We start from the raw sequence: 13,635 nt of genomic DNA on the forward strand, positions 1-13,635 counted from the left end.
CAGGGATTATTCCTGACTCTGTACTCAGAAATCGCTCCTGGCAGGCTCGGGGGACCATATGGGATGCTGGGATTCGAACCACCATCCATCCTGGATCGGCTGCTTTCAAGGCAAACACCTTATCGCTGTATTATCTCTCTGGCCCCTGGGATGTTATCTTGATGCTAAGTGCGGGTCAGTGAGAGCCCAGAACCTCCATTAGCTGCCTCGGGTGGAGCTCTGTCCTCTTGGGGGGGGCTTGGCCCTGCACACCCCTAACCACAGCCCCTTGGGGAGCAGGGGAAGGTGGGGTGTCTTCCTGGGAAACACGGTCATTTCCTGGGCGGCCAGTAGGGGGTGCAGGCAGGATCCGGCCCTCAGGCGCATCCTGCACTTGGTTCCCGGAAACAGCTCAAGGTTGAAGGGCCCTAATTACCAGCCTTTGCTCGTTAGCCGCAGCCACATCAATATCACCCCAACAAGGGATGGCGCGGGCGCCGGCAATCAACGGGGCGCAGCCTGAGCAATTAAAACCGCGGGTTCCCCAGAGCGGGAAGAGGAAATCAGAGAACATGAGGGGACAGCCAGGCCCCGGGGGTGTCCTGCGTCCTCAGGAAAGGACTCCAGCTCCCTTCTGCCCACCCCCCACCCCAGTCCTGAGCCACTCCTGGAAGGAATAAAAGCACATCTCGGTCCCCAGTTTTCCCCCCTGGACTTGGGCTTCCCTCCCAAGGGGGAGAGATGGGTACAGGAGGCACCAGAGTGCACCAGTCCTGGACCAGGGCTCAGCACAATCTAGGGGGTCCCCAGGACTCACTGCCTGGCCCCCTGCTCACCCCCGGTCCTGCCCCGCTAGGATTCACTCACCCGGGCCTGCTGGAGAATGGCTTGGGCCTGGGACTCCTGCGCTGACACCATGGGGCCTTTAGAGCCCGAGTCGCCGCCACCCCCAAACCGGAACTGCAGGAGGAAGACAAGGGGTCACCTAGGGGGATCTGGAGGGTTGTTGGACCCCAGGGCCAAAGGAACATCTGGCCTGGTCTGGCCCAGAATGGGGGGGTAGATGGGGGAGTCCCACAAAGTCAGCATATGCCCTCAGCTTCCAAGTCCCAGAGACTATGGTCCCCTGGAAAGGAGATGCTGAGCCCACCTCCCCACCCCCTGAGCTCCCAGACCCCATGATCCACAGAGAAACTCACAGGAAGCATGAGCATTGTTCCGGGGGGCCCAGGCAGCCCATCAGCCCCTGGGAGGCCTGGACGTCCAGGGGGGCCCTACAAAGGTCGGGGGAGAGAAGGTCAGCACCGGCTCTGTAGCAGGGATGGAGCCTCAGATCCGGAAAGACATAGGCAACATCATAGCCAGACACAGGGAATGTTCCAGAACACAATCCCAGGGCTAAAGGTTTATGGACTCTGAGGGGGGCTCTGGGAGGTGCAGGGAAGCAGAGGGACACGATGAGGCAGCATCCAGATGCATCGCTCCTTCCGGCCAGTACAGCTGTGGGGGGGAGGGTGCAGCCAAGGGTGGCCTGAGGGAGTTAAGCTGGAGATGGGGGAGAATCCAGCCTCAACAGAAATGAGGCCATGTAAGGCTGGACAGTCCTGGGTCAGTTCTTCCTGGCTCTACTGGGGTGTAGCCCAATGGTCAGACCCCAATCAGTGAGGAAGGAGGGGCACAGAACAGGAACCCCATGTTACTGCCAACTGCACCATCACTCAGGCCCCATGACTTCAGGGCACTGGGCAACCCTGGGGGGGCGTCGCTTCTGGCTCATCTAGGGTCCCCTTCCATAATCATCTATCTCCTGTACCACAGGCCCTGCACTTAGTGAGTGGGAACCCCTCAGGGTGGGACATGGGGCACACAGCTCACCACCCATGACCCCAGACTGCAGGGTGGCCCTTACCCGCTCTCCAGGATCTCCCACTTGGCCAGTGGGACCCGTCGTTCCTGGAGGTCCTGGGAGACCCTGAAGGAAAAGCAAAGTCAAGAGAGAGTCGGGGTGCCTTGATTCCCCAAAGTCAGGGCCACACAGTCTGGAAGGCAGGTGCTAGGCTTGGGGGCTCTAGCCAGCACGTCATCTTCTCCATCAGGACTTCCAGGGAGCACCAAGCGTGTTCCACACAGCCCAGAAGTGGGGAGGTACTCACCGCAGGGCCCTCAGGGCCTGGGGGACCCTCAATGAGCATGCCCTGTGGGAGAGACAGTATGTGAGGACCCTCCACACCAACCCACAGGCATTCTAACCCAACATCTGCATCCCACATCCCCAACACCAAGTGCTGGGTGACAGAACCAGGGAGGGAGAGGAGGACCCCAGGATAGGGGTCAGGACAGCAGCTGCCTATGGGTCTAGAGCACCCACCACCTCAAGCTAGGAGAATCAACTACATGATGCACCCTCACAGAAGTGTACCACAACCTGACAGGATTCCCCATAGGGGAACGCTAGTGCCCCTCTCTTCCCCGGACCACTCACCTTCATGACCTCTCACCTTCCAGGGCTCCTCATCTCTCCCTACCACAGTAGAGAGGCTTCCCACCCACAGAGGCCCCCAGAGAAGTTGATCGAGCATGGTATTTGCACATGGTTACTTGTGTGCATGCTGGAACTATCCACTTCCCCTTTGGATAAAGGCAGCCTCAGCCCCAGGAATGGCTCAGAAATTCAGGGGGCCTGTTTCTGACTGGAGGGGGTTCCTGCAAAGGGAGCCCCATAGGCACAGCAGCCCACTCCCCAGGCTAGACTCCAGGACAACTCCAGCCTGACCAGCCACCCGCATATCTGTGGCAGAGGCTGGTGTTAAAGCCTAGGTCTGGGGGGAGGGGGTCAGTGCCCTGAGCCTGCTGGACACCCCAGAGCAGCACAACCAGGTCCTCGGGTTCAGTTGGCCCTCCCAGCTGAGTGGCTTCCTGTCTTTAGGGGGGTCCAGCCTGCTGAAATGACTGAAGGTGTGGATCTGAGTGGGGGGTCATGGGGCAAATAATGAGGGACAGGACAGTTTCCAGAGCTGGACTGAGACTCATCTCCAGGGAGACTGGGAGTGCTGGGGGAAGAAGGAGCGACCACCCTCATGTGGATGTGAGGCGCATCTCCGGGGACCAACCATCTGCTCGAGGGCTGCTGAGGCTGCAGCCCAGCTGGCCACGGCCCCTGCAGAGACACTCCAAGTGTTTACACAGCTTCGGGGAGGGGGGGCAGGGAGCAGGCGAGGCAGCCAAGGGCGGGCACTCTAACTACGTCCAGATGTAGTTCCCTCAGTTCCCTGCACCCATCCTGGCCCCGGGGGGTCCACCCACTTCCCAGGGAAGCCTGCTGAGGGGGCCTAGTCTTGCCTACACCCCAATGCACTGCTCTGTGGGGACACAAGGACAGCTTGTGGCTTTGGCCTCCAGAGTCCCAACCACAGCCAAGGCCTCCCAAATCCCTACCCACTGCTAAGGCCCCCAAAGTCCCCTTCCACAATTGAGACCTCCAAACCCTGTCTACAGCTGAGGACCCCCAGAACCTCAATCCACAGGGAAGGTCCCTCCACCCAGGGACTGGCACCTGTGTCCTTCTCACGGCACACAAGTCCCCTCTGGGACCCCCTAGTGTGCTGCTGAGCACCTGAAACAGCCTACGTGCCTCCGGCCCACAGCATTCACCTTGGCTCTAGCCCCCCAACCCAGTCGAGTTCCTGGCTCTGCCACAGTGCAGCACCCCCTTTGACACCCACAGCCACACATAGCCTGTCGCTCCAGAATCTTTGGGATTCGGGTGCCCCAAGGTCTCATAGCCCATGCCTGGGGACCCCTCACACCCCCCAACCCTCAGGCAGTCATGTCCCCACCAGCCCCTGAGGGGACGGGATCACGAAGCCCGGAAATTATGTCAGTGTCTTCCATACACCACAGCTAACACCACAGACCAGGAGAGAGCTCAGATCCACCCAAACGCCTGTGCAGGCATCTAGAAGCTTCCGCAAACCAGGAGCTTAGCCAAGCCTGGACACTTGGCTGCCCTTTCCCCGCTGGGAGCCTCAAGTTGGGCTCATCCTTCCGCCCTGCCCTGCTAGGGGCTTCCCAGATGCATAGACCACCCGTCTCTGTCTCAGGACCCTTGGATGAGTGGGTCCCAGGAGCCCCAACAAGTTGTCCTAGCCACTTCCCTGCTGCTGGACCCAAGGGTGGCCCAGGACTGGACGGACACTGGCATCTGTCACACCCCCGGGAGACTTGTGTGTGAGTGCATGTGTGTTCATGTGTGTGCATACTAGAGTGTGCATATTAGTGTGTTAATGTGTTTAGTGGTATGTTAATGTCTTGTATTGTGTCTTCATGTGCACATAGGTAAATATGTATGACAATGCGTGCATGTCTATGTAAATGTGTGTGACTGACTACATGTGTGTGAATGGGTGCCTTGGGTGTGCACATATAAGTGGATGTGTATACATCACATAATGTATGTGACTGAGTAGGTGACTAACTACCTTGTGCATAGGACTGTATGACTGTGAGTGTGTCCATATTTTACTGTGTGCATGGTATGTAAATATATGTGTGTGTGACTGTAATGTATGTTGGTGTGTGATGTAGGAATGTATCTGTGAGTGGATGTATATGTAAATATATGTGTGTCAATGACGTATCATGCAGCCGTCAGGAGAGATGAAGTCATGGAATTTTCCTATACATGGAATACATGGAATCTATTATGCTGAATGAAATAAGTCAGAGAGAAGAGAGAGAGAGACGCAGAATGGTCTCACTCTTCTATGGTTTTTTGTTTGTTTGTTTTTTGGTTTTTGGGCCACACCCGGCGGTGCTCAGGGGTTACTCCTGGCTGTCTGCTCAGAAATAGCTCCTGGCAGGCACGGAGGACCATATGGGACACCGGGATTCGAACCAACCACCTTTGGTCCTGGATAGGCTGCTTGCAAGGCAAATGCGGCTGTGCTATTTCTCCGGGCCCAATGGGTTTTAAGAAAAATGAAGGGCATTCTTGCAAAAAATTTTCAGAGACAAAAGAGAGAAGGGCTGGAAGTTACAGCTCACTTCATGAACCTCACCACAAAAGAGTGATGAGTTTAGTTAGAGAAATAACTACATTACGAACTATCCTAACAATGAGAATATATGAGGGGAATAGAAAGCCTGTCTAGAGTATAGGTGGGGGCGGGGTGGGGAGGAGGGAAATTTGGGACATTGGTGATGGGAATGTTGCACTGGTGATGGGAGGTGTCCTCTTACATGACTGAAACCCAACCACAATCATGTTTGTAATCAAGGTGTTCAAATAAAATATTATTTAAAGAAAGAATCAATTTAACAAAGGCATGCTAGATTTATACATGGAAAATAGTAAAAAATATATATGTGTAGGGCCCGGAGAGATAGCGTTTGCCTTGCAAGCAGCCGATCCAGGACCAAAGGTGGTTGGTTCGAATCCCGGTGTCCCATATGGTCCCCCGTGCCTGCCACGAGCTATTTCTGAGCAGACAGCCAGGAGTAACTCCTGAGCAATGCCGGGTGTGGCCCAAAAACAAAAACAAAAACAAACAAACAAAAAAAAAATATATATATATATGTGTGTGTGTGTATGTGTGTACAACTGCATATGTATATGTCTAGCCACACATATGCATGTGACCATGTATGTGAGTGTGTATGGTGGTACATGTGTGTGGCTGTATATGTGAGTTTGTGTGTGGCATGCATATGTGTGTGACTACACATGTGACTGCTTCATTATCTGCATGCATATGTTCAAGGTGTGTGTGAGTATAAATGCGCACAAGTGTGACAGAATTTGCATGGAGTATGTGTGCGAATGAGTGAATGTGAATGTATGTAAGTGTGTGAATGGGTATATATGTGTGAGTGTGTGTTTAAGTGTGTGGCCTCCACGGCCTGCCCTGGCCCCTGGCATCTGGGGACTGAGAGCCACCCAGTGGCCACTATGTGTCTCACTTTTTGCCCTGGGCACATAGATCCAGGTCAGCTCCCCCAGCCCCGTCCCCAGGCATGGCTCCCTCCCACTGGGTCCCCCTCTAGGAACAGCCCAGAGCAGGGTGATGAGGCACCACAACCCACTGCTGCCACAACCATGCAGGTCCAGGCTATCTCTGGCTATCGCTGGGCTGTCCCTGGGTCTCTCCTGGGAAGCCCCACGCCTCCTTGTCTGCAGGAAAAAATGATGCGGTGACAAATCCAGCCAAGGCCCTCTGGACACCACCTCACTGTGATTCCTCCTGAAGGTGTCGTGAGACCAGGGTGTAGGTTCCTGAGGTTACCCCCATGAGCCCCCAGCTGCTGAGAGGGTCCCTTACCGGCTCGATGATAGCTGGCTCGCCCTTTTGGCCCTTCTCGCCCCGTGGTCCTCCAATCTGGGGTGCAGGAGCCAGATGAAGGGAGAAAGCTGTCAGACACTGAGGAGTCTCTCCGGGCCCACCCTAGAACCCACACACCTGCCCTAGCTCACCCCCTCGTAGATGGTGTCCTGGTTGGCCGGCATGCCCGGCCCCACCTCTGATGGGGACATGGTGGGGTCATAGTAGGTGTCGTAGTAGTTCTCGTCCAGCCCCCGAATGGTCTCTTCAGTGAAGTCCCCATCCATTCCATCCTTCCCTTCCCCTGGAGCTGGCTGCGGGGGGAAGGGGGAGGCAGGCAGGGTCACCCCAGAGCACAACATCCTCCTTTCAGGGATGCCAACCTCAGCACCCTGGACTCCCCTGCCACACACTCTCTGTCACCCTAAATCTGCTCACAGCCCTGGAGCTGGCCACAGAGGGGCAGCCCCCTGCCTGTGCAGCTGACAGTGGGGGACTAGAACAAGACCGACACCATAGTAACACCCCCCCAGACCACAGAGAAAAGAGCCTGCCAGGACAGGCAGCACCCTATGAGGTCCCCATCCTCCCAGTCACAGTCTGCAAACAGGCTGACCTCACCCTATCTCCCAGGAAGCCCAAGAGATAGGGGCCCCTGACAGGCCAAGTGATGAGGGTCCCACATGGCCAGCAGGGCAGAGAAGTGGGTACTCACGTTGGAGGCATTGGAGGGTGGCAGAGTGCTGGTGGGTGCCTCTGGATTAGGGGCCTGATCGGGGCCCTCGCCATAGCTGTCCTCATAGGGGGGCGGCGTGTAGTAATCATCCACGGGCACGTAATCGTACTCCCCCAAACCCAGGTCTTCGTCCTTCCCGGGGCCCTCAGTGGGATTGGGCATGGCTGGGATGTCCGTGGGGGGCTGGGTCTGCTCCTGGGAGTCCCAGCAAAGACAGACCATCAGAGGGTAGGGGGTGGGGGAACAGCCAGGCCTGTGGCTGACCAGGAGTCCCGAGACTCCAGCATAGGCTCACCTGACACTGGAGTCCTTACGAGAATGGGGCGTACAGACAGCCCAGAGCCCGACCCCCAGGACACACTAGCTCCACACCAGGAGCATGGGTGGCCCACAGCCTCACCCAACACCATCTGACCCAGTGAGGTGGAGGCATTAGGCTCGTTCTGGAGAGGGCCCCTCCCTTGACCTGGGTTATGACACCCACGGGAACCTCTTGACACCCAACACTGCATATGTGTGCAAAGCACCGTGAGTCATAGGCCCTGTCCCATCTCCGTGGCCCCCACACTCTATTCTGTGGCCCCCTGGGCCCCCATCTCTGTGGCCCATCCAGCATCCCAATGCCTGTGTCCCTGGGGCCCTAAATTCATGGCCTCACACCCGCTGTCAGTGCCCCACCTCTGCTATCTCTGTGGTCTCCCTTGCAGCTTCCACAGGCTCCTTGGTGGGGGTGGATTCCTTAGTGTCATCTGTATCTTCGTAGTAAGGATACTCGTAGTAGTAGGTGTCCCCTTCACCGTCTCCTTCGGGGTACTGAAAGGAAGGGCTATGAGGGGCCTTGCCCACTGCATGCCAGAGCTGTGCCTATAGGGACCTGGCTTCTCAGAGCACTTGAGCCATGAACAGCCTGAGCAAGATGGACGGACGGTCTGTGCTCCACAGTGCCCTGAAGAGCCCCTCAGCACCCTTTAGTGTCCTCACACTCAACTGCGGGTGCTGCCAGGACCATTGGGCAAGGGTCTATCCCAGATAGCCCAATCCTTCCTCAGATCCCTCAGTATCCTTAGGCCACCCCGCCCCTACTTCCTCTGAGATTCACCAGTAAAAAGGGCACGAGACAGAAGCCCCAGCAAAAATCCCCAGGGCTCTACCAGGTTTGGGGTGGGTGCAGCCCAGCCCCCTCCACTCCCACAAGCTCACTCACATATTCATCAGGGTTGGGGTCCTGAGACTGGGGCGTGTCGGGCACTGCCGTGTCGCAGTCGGGGCTGTAGTGTTTGCAGTAGTCATAGGCAGCATGTGGGTCCGACACCAGGAGCAGCTGCTGGATGAGGCCCTGGACAAGCAGCGAGTCATGAGCAGGCAGGCTCCAACCCCAGGAGAAAAGCCTCGGGGCCACTGTCCTAGGGACCCCTACCAGGGGTTCCTTCCCCTACCCAGTACCCAGTACCCCCATCTACCCAGTACCCATCACATACCTGCCACTCCCTACTACCTATCACCCGCCCAGTACCCTCCATCTATGCAGAGCCCACCATCCCACCATCCACCTGGTACCCGCCATCCATGGATACACAAAATCCACCTGGTTTTCCATCACCCACCCACCTCCCCATCATATGATGCCCACTGACCAGCCACCATCAGCACCTATAAAATGTCATCCAAACAGATGCCCATGTAAGTGCGAAGGAGGTAAGTGTTGTCCCTACCTAATGTCACTGTTTCCAGGGACTACTCCCCTGAGCCATGCAGGTGGAGCAGTGTCCCTCACCACCATGGGTTTCCCCCCTGCCATAGAAGTGGGTCCTGGGGCCTCACAGCCATGTGCCCTGGGGCCAGTTCCTCAAAGGCAAGACCTGGATACCAGGCTAGGTGCAGGGAAGAGGTGAGAGCTCAAATGAGCACGCCTCCCCCCCCCCCCGCCCCCAGTCCCCGGGATCCCATCACCCTACACAGCTCTGTCCCCTCCTGCTCAGGAACAGTGAGAGGCAGGAGGGACTGCCCTGTGGCAGGGCCCCTAACAGGCCAGGCCTGGCTCTCTTAGTTAACAAGGACCTGGCTGTACTCAGACACACACCCAGGGGCCCAGAGAGCAGGGCAGCTATCCAGAGGGTGCACCTTGAGGTCCCCTAGCACCCAGGCATGTGTCCTCAGAGCAGGAGCTATGTCAGGCACATGGGAAGGAACCTGGGTCAGGAAGCCTATCATGATGGTCCCTGGATTCAAGGACTTGGGGGGAATGCCCTGAGCTCAGCCCACTGTGGGTCCCAAGTCCTCAGGTCCACAAGGCCTGTAGCCATTTCTGTCTGGTTCCTCAGGGCCTTCCCCTATGCTGCAACCACCTCCTGAGTGCTTGGCTAGCACTACCGGATGCCGGTCCCCAAGAGCAGCACCACCCTTAGCCCCCATCTCTGTTCTCCACTCCACCCACTTCAGTTCATCCTGTGCCCCCCCCAGCCCCAGTCCCATGGTGGCCAGCAGGGTCTTGTGTCCTTGACCCACATTCTGCTGAGCAGTCGACTTTCCTGATCACAAGATGCCAGTATCACAGCCCAGACTGGCAAGATTGTGGTTTCAGGGGCATCTTCACGACCCCAGTCATGGGATAACTAAATGTGCATGCTCCCAAGAAGCACCTGCTGGGGCGCTTCCCTGGCCCCCCAACTCACAGCTTCAGTCCCCTCAGCTCAGTAGGGCCCTGACACAGAGGCCAGGCCTGGTGAATGTAGCTCCCCACAAGGCATCCAGGAACCTTCAGGCCAAGCACAAGGACCACACTCCAGGACTCCTGCCTATGCAGAGCCCTTCCTTAGTCATGTCCACTGGGAAGGCAGCCGCAGGCATCCAACAGAGGCTTCAGGTTCCGGGGACGGGAACAGGTGGAGGGCAGCAAATGTCTGCTCCCCCAAAATAAACAAAGACGCATTGTTCCTCCTTCCTCCCTTCTCCTTTCCCATTCCTCCTCCCCTCTCATCTCCTCCCCTCTGCTCCCTGCTCTCTTCCCCTCCTATCCCTTTTTTTCCTTTCCTTCCCTTCTCTCCCTTCACGTCTCTGATCCTTGCACCATCCCTCACCCCAATTGTGGTCACAGATGTGATCTGGCCAAAAGCAGCCTGTCCAGACAGAGTCCTGATGTGGCACAGCCTCTCCATGCCCTCCACCATCACTGCCATCACCACCGCAGAGCCTCCACCACCACCATATCCTCCGTCACATCATCACTAGTGTTGCCTCTTTCCTCAACATCATCTTAACGTCATTCACATCATCAGCACCAACAAACATCACCTCCACCAGAAGCATCATCACCTCCTCACCGTCACCACCCCATTAGCATTTCATCATCACCTCCAGAATCACTTCCATCACCAACATCACCTCCACCATCACCACCTCAACAGCAACACCAGGACCACCAGCACCAGCACCTCCACCACCAGGACTACTACTATCAACGCCTCCAGAACTGTTACCATTACTCCACGTAATTACCTCCATCCTTACTTACACCTCCCCAAGCTTCACTATCCATCACCTCCATCCTAAGTGCCTCCGCCATCACTGCCAGCCTGTCCCCACCACCACCACCACCCTCGCTCCCTGGCAGACACAGTCATTCTGTGGTACTTTTGCTAACTGCACCAAACTCTTTCCCAGCTATGTGATGGACCCAGCTGTGTGAGGGTTGTGAGGATGACTACAGTGTCTCTGTGCCCCTTTGGGAGAGCTCCAGCTGGCTCATCACAAGACCAATGTCACACAGTGTCACACAACAGGCAACACCAGAGCTTCAGAGGGGCTCCTCCTGCTTGCTGGCAAGACTCTGCTATGGGAATAGTACATAGAACCCTCACACCTGGGCCCCATCTGGTTAGAGCACAAAACCCCCAGAGAACTCCCTCATTCCCCAATGTTCTGTGTCCAGGTGGCCTTGGGCTGGGCCTTAGCTGCCATGACCTTGGGCCTTCTGGGGAAGTAGTACACATACGCTCATTTTACAGCCAAACAGCCTTCTGGAATTCCAGTGCTGCCCACATAGAGCTGAGAGTGGTTGCTCAGACCTGCCCTGGTGGACAGTCCCATATGTCCATCTCCTCCTGTGTGTCCCCTCAAGACCTCACCAAGGAGACCCCAGCGTACCTCAAACACTTCCACGTCCAGGATGCGGGTGCCGAAGACAATGATGCCGTTAGTGTCAATGAGTGGGTGGTCGCTGCGCCCAAGATACTTGGTGGCCTTCTTCTCGCAGTCCAGTATCAGGGTGACGTTCTTCTTATGCACGCTGATGGCCACGCGGTGCCACCTACAGACACACACAGGCTGGGGAGACTGTGGCCTCTCAGGAACACTCCCGCCCAGCCCAGAGCTCACACGGCCCTAAAATGTGGGCTCGGAATTCTAGTCTAAGCCTCCAGGGCAGCAGAAGCCTGGGACCAAGGCACACACAAGTGGCCAAGGCCCAACACATCCATGTTGATATGCCTGAGCCCAGAGGAGAGCCAGGAAATTTTCTGGAGCAGTCAGTGAGGTCCAGCCATCCTGATGCTCCATTGACCCTGAATTTCTTTCTGAGGAGCCCCTGGGTTTGGAGACATAGTACAGTGGGCAGGACACTAGCCTCACATGCAGTTTGATCCCTGGCACCCCATCTGGTCTCTTGAGTCTACCAGGAATGATTCCTGAACACAGAGCCAGGAGTCAACCCTGAGCACTGTCAGTGTGGCCCCAAAGCAAACAAACAAGAGCTAGAAAGATTGGGTTGACACCAGGAGCTCAGCTCTGCTGCCCTGGCCGGGTCCCACCTGAGGACAGGAGAGGAGGGGATGGGACAGGATGGGACAGGACGGGACAGGAGACGACAGGAGGGGTTGGGCCGGGCCGGTGTCCACTCACTTGCCATCAGACAGGTTGATGCCCGGGAAGAGTGGATAGCCCTCGGGCCCCGGCTTCCCCGTATGGTCCTCGTAGAGGAAGATGGGAGAGCGGCCCAGCTCCAGGCCCAGCTGCTGGATGCCCTGCTCATTGTACAGGGAGACCAGGAAGGCCTGGCTGCCCTTCTTGGCTTTCACAGTGGTGAGAATGGAGAAATCCTCGGGGAATGGAGAGTCTGCAAGAGAGCACAGAGATGAGACACAGTGTAGGTGCTGAAGGGCCCTGCTGGTCACATTTGCCTGCACCTTGACCACTCCTCCTGGAGCCCTTCCTGGCATCATGTGGCTAAATACAGCCCCTTCACGACTCAGACCAAATGCAAACTCATTTGGTTCCTCAGGTACTAGGCTCCAAAGCCAGCTTCTCACTTTGACACTTTCCTTTTTTGTTTGTTTGTTTTGGGTCAGTGCTCAGGAGTTACTCCTGAGTCTATGCTCAGAAATCACTCCTGGCAAGCTCAGGAGACCATATGAAATTCGAACTACTGTCCTTTTGCATACAAGGCAAATGCCCTAACTCCATGCTAACTCTCGGGCCCCTCACTTTAATACTTTCTAACATCCCTGTCTCAAATCCACTCAGAACCTTCTGGAGTAAAAGGCTTCCTCAGAACAGGATCCTTTCTGAGGCATCTTGGTGCCTCATTGGAAGCAAAAAAGGAACCCAGGAGAAGAAAGGAAGGAAGGAAGGGAGGGAGGGAGGGAGGGAGGAAGGGAGGAAGGGAGGGAGGGAGGAAGGAAGGAAGGAAGGAAGGAAGGAAGGAAGGAAGGAAGGAAGGAAGGAAGGAAGGAAGGAAGGAAGGAAGGAAGGAAGGAAGGAAGGAAGGAAGGAAGGAAGGAAGGAAGGAAAACAGGCAAGAGGGAGTGAGAGAAGAGGGAGAGAGGGAGGGAAGCAGGAAGAAGTGGGATGGGGGCTCTGCCCTCTGTTTCTCAGGGCTGAGGGCGGCAGGCTCTCATCCACCTGTGGGAGAACCACCCTCAGGCCCAGCTCAGCAGCTTCACTGAGCCCCAGGCTCTGTCCAATGGCGCCCTCTGCTGACCAGCAGCCCCTCTTTCTGCGTTTAGGGGATAACGGAGGGCACTGCAAGTCTCCTTCCTGAAGGTGTCCTAGACTCTGGAAGTGGGGGCACTTCCTGCCACTGTGGCCCTCTCCAGGGTTAGGGGTGCAGAGCTGGCCCTACCACCATCAACACCCCACTGCCCTCACTACAGGGATGTGAGGGGAGCCTAGACTGGGGGAAATAAATCTGTTGTCCCCCAGGGATAATGGGGAACAAGCCCTGCAGCCCCAATTCAGGAGACACACAGGCATGCCGCTCAGGAACTCCTTGTTCCTACCAGGCCAGAACAAGGTCCCTCTCTCACTGCCCATGTCCAGAGCCTCTGTGGCGTCGTGGACACAGCAGGGCTGGGCCTAGGACCCTAGTGGATAGTGGGGGGCTGAGCTCGCGCCCCTGAATAGTCTTGAATAATCTCTCTCCTGGGGCAGCCAAAAGGTACTGATGCATGCCGGTACCAGCTGCATTGGTGGATCATTGAATGGAGAAAACTCCGAGTTGTGCCCTGAACATACCACACAGCCGGCCTGTAACCATGGTCGCTACCATGAACAATCCTCCAAAAGCAGCAATAACCGGTGGAAAAAGAGACTAATAGTGCCTGTGTGCCA

General features: G+C 56.5%; 1 protein-coding gene across 2 annotated transcripts in view; it reads right to left on the reverse strand.

Annotated features, from left to right (window-relative positions):
• The window catches only part of COL5A1 (collagen type V alpha 1 chain), a 73,899-nt gene that overhangs the window by 39,867 nt on the left and 20,397 nt on the right, over positions 1–13,635 (reverse strand). For both annotated transcript variants that reach the window (XM_049774105.1, XM_049774104.1), the window contains exons 3-13: positions 11,929–12,142; positions 11,176–11,338; positions 8,237–8,368; positions 7,711–7,845; positions 7,012–7,227; positions 6,449–6,610; positions 6,297–6,353; positions 2,133–2,174; positions 1,889–1,951; positions 1,179–1,253; positions 847–939 (exon numbers count right to left, since the gene is read on the reverse strand). In XM_049774105.1, coding sequence (XP_049630062.1) covers positions 847–939; positions 1,179–1,253; positions 1,889–1,951; positions 2,133–2,174; positions 6,297–6,353; positions 6,449–6,610; positions 7,012–7,227; positions 7,711–7,845; positions 8,237–8,368; positions 11,176–11,338; positions 11,929–12,142 — 1,352 coding nt within the window. The remainder of the gene's footprint in view (positions 1–846; positions 940–1,178; positions 1,254–1,888; positions 1,952–2,132; positions 2,175–6,296; positions 6,354–6,448; positions 6,611–7,011; positions 7,228–7,710; positions 7,846–8,236; positions 8,369–11,175; positions 11,339–11,928; positions 12,143–13,635) is intronic.

The sequence above is a fragment of the Suncus etruscus genome, chromosome 5, assembly GCF_024139225.1.
Source record: "Suncus etruscus isolate mSunEtr1 chromosome 5, mSunEtr1.pri.cur, whole genome shotgun sequence".
In the NCBI taxonomy this organism is placed as follows: domain Eukaryota; kingdom Metazoa; phylum Chordata; class Mammalia; order Eulipotyphla; family Soricidae; genus Suncus; species Suncus etruscus.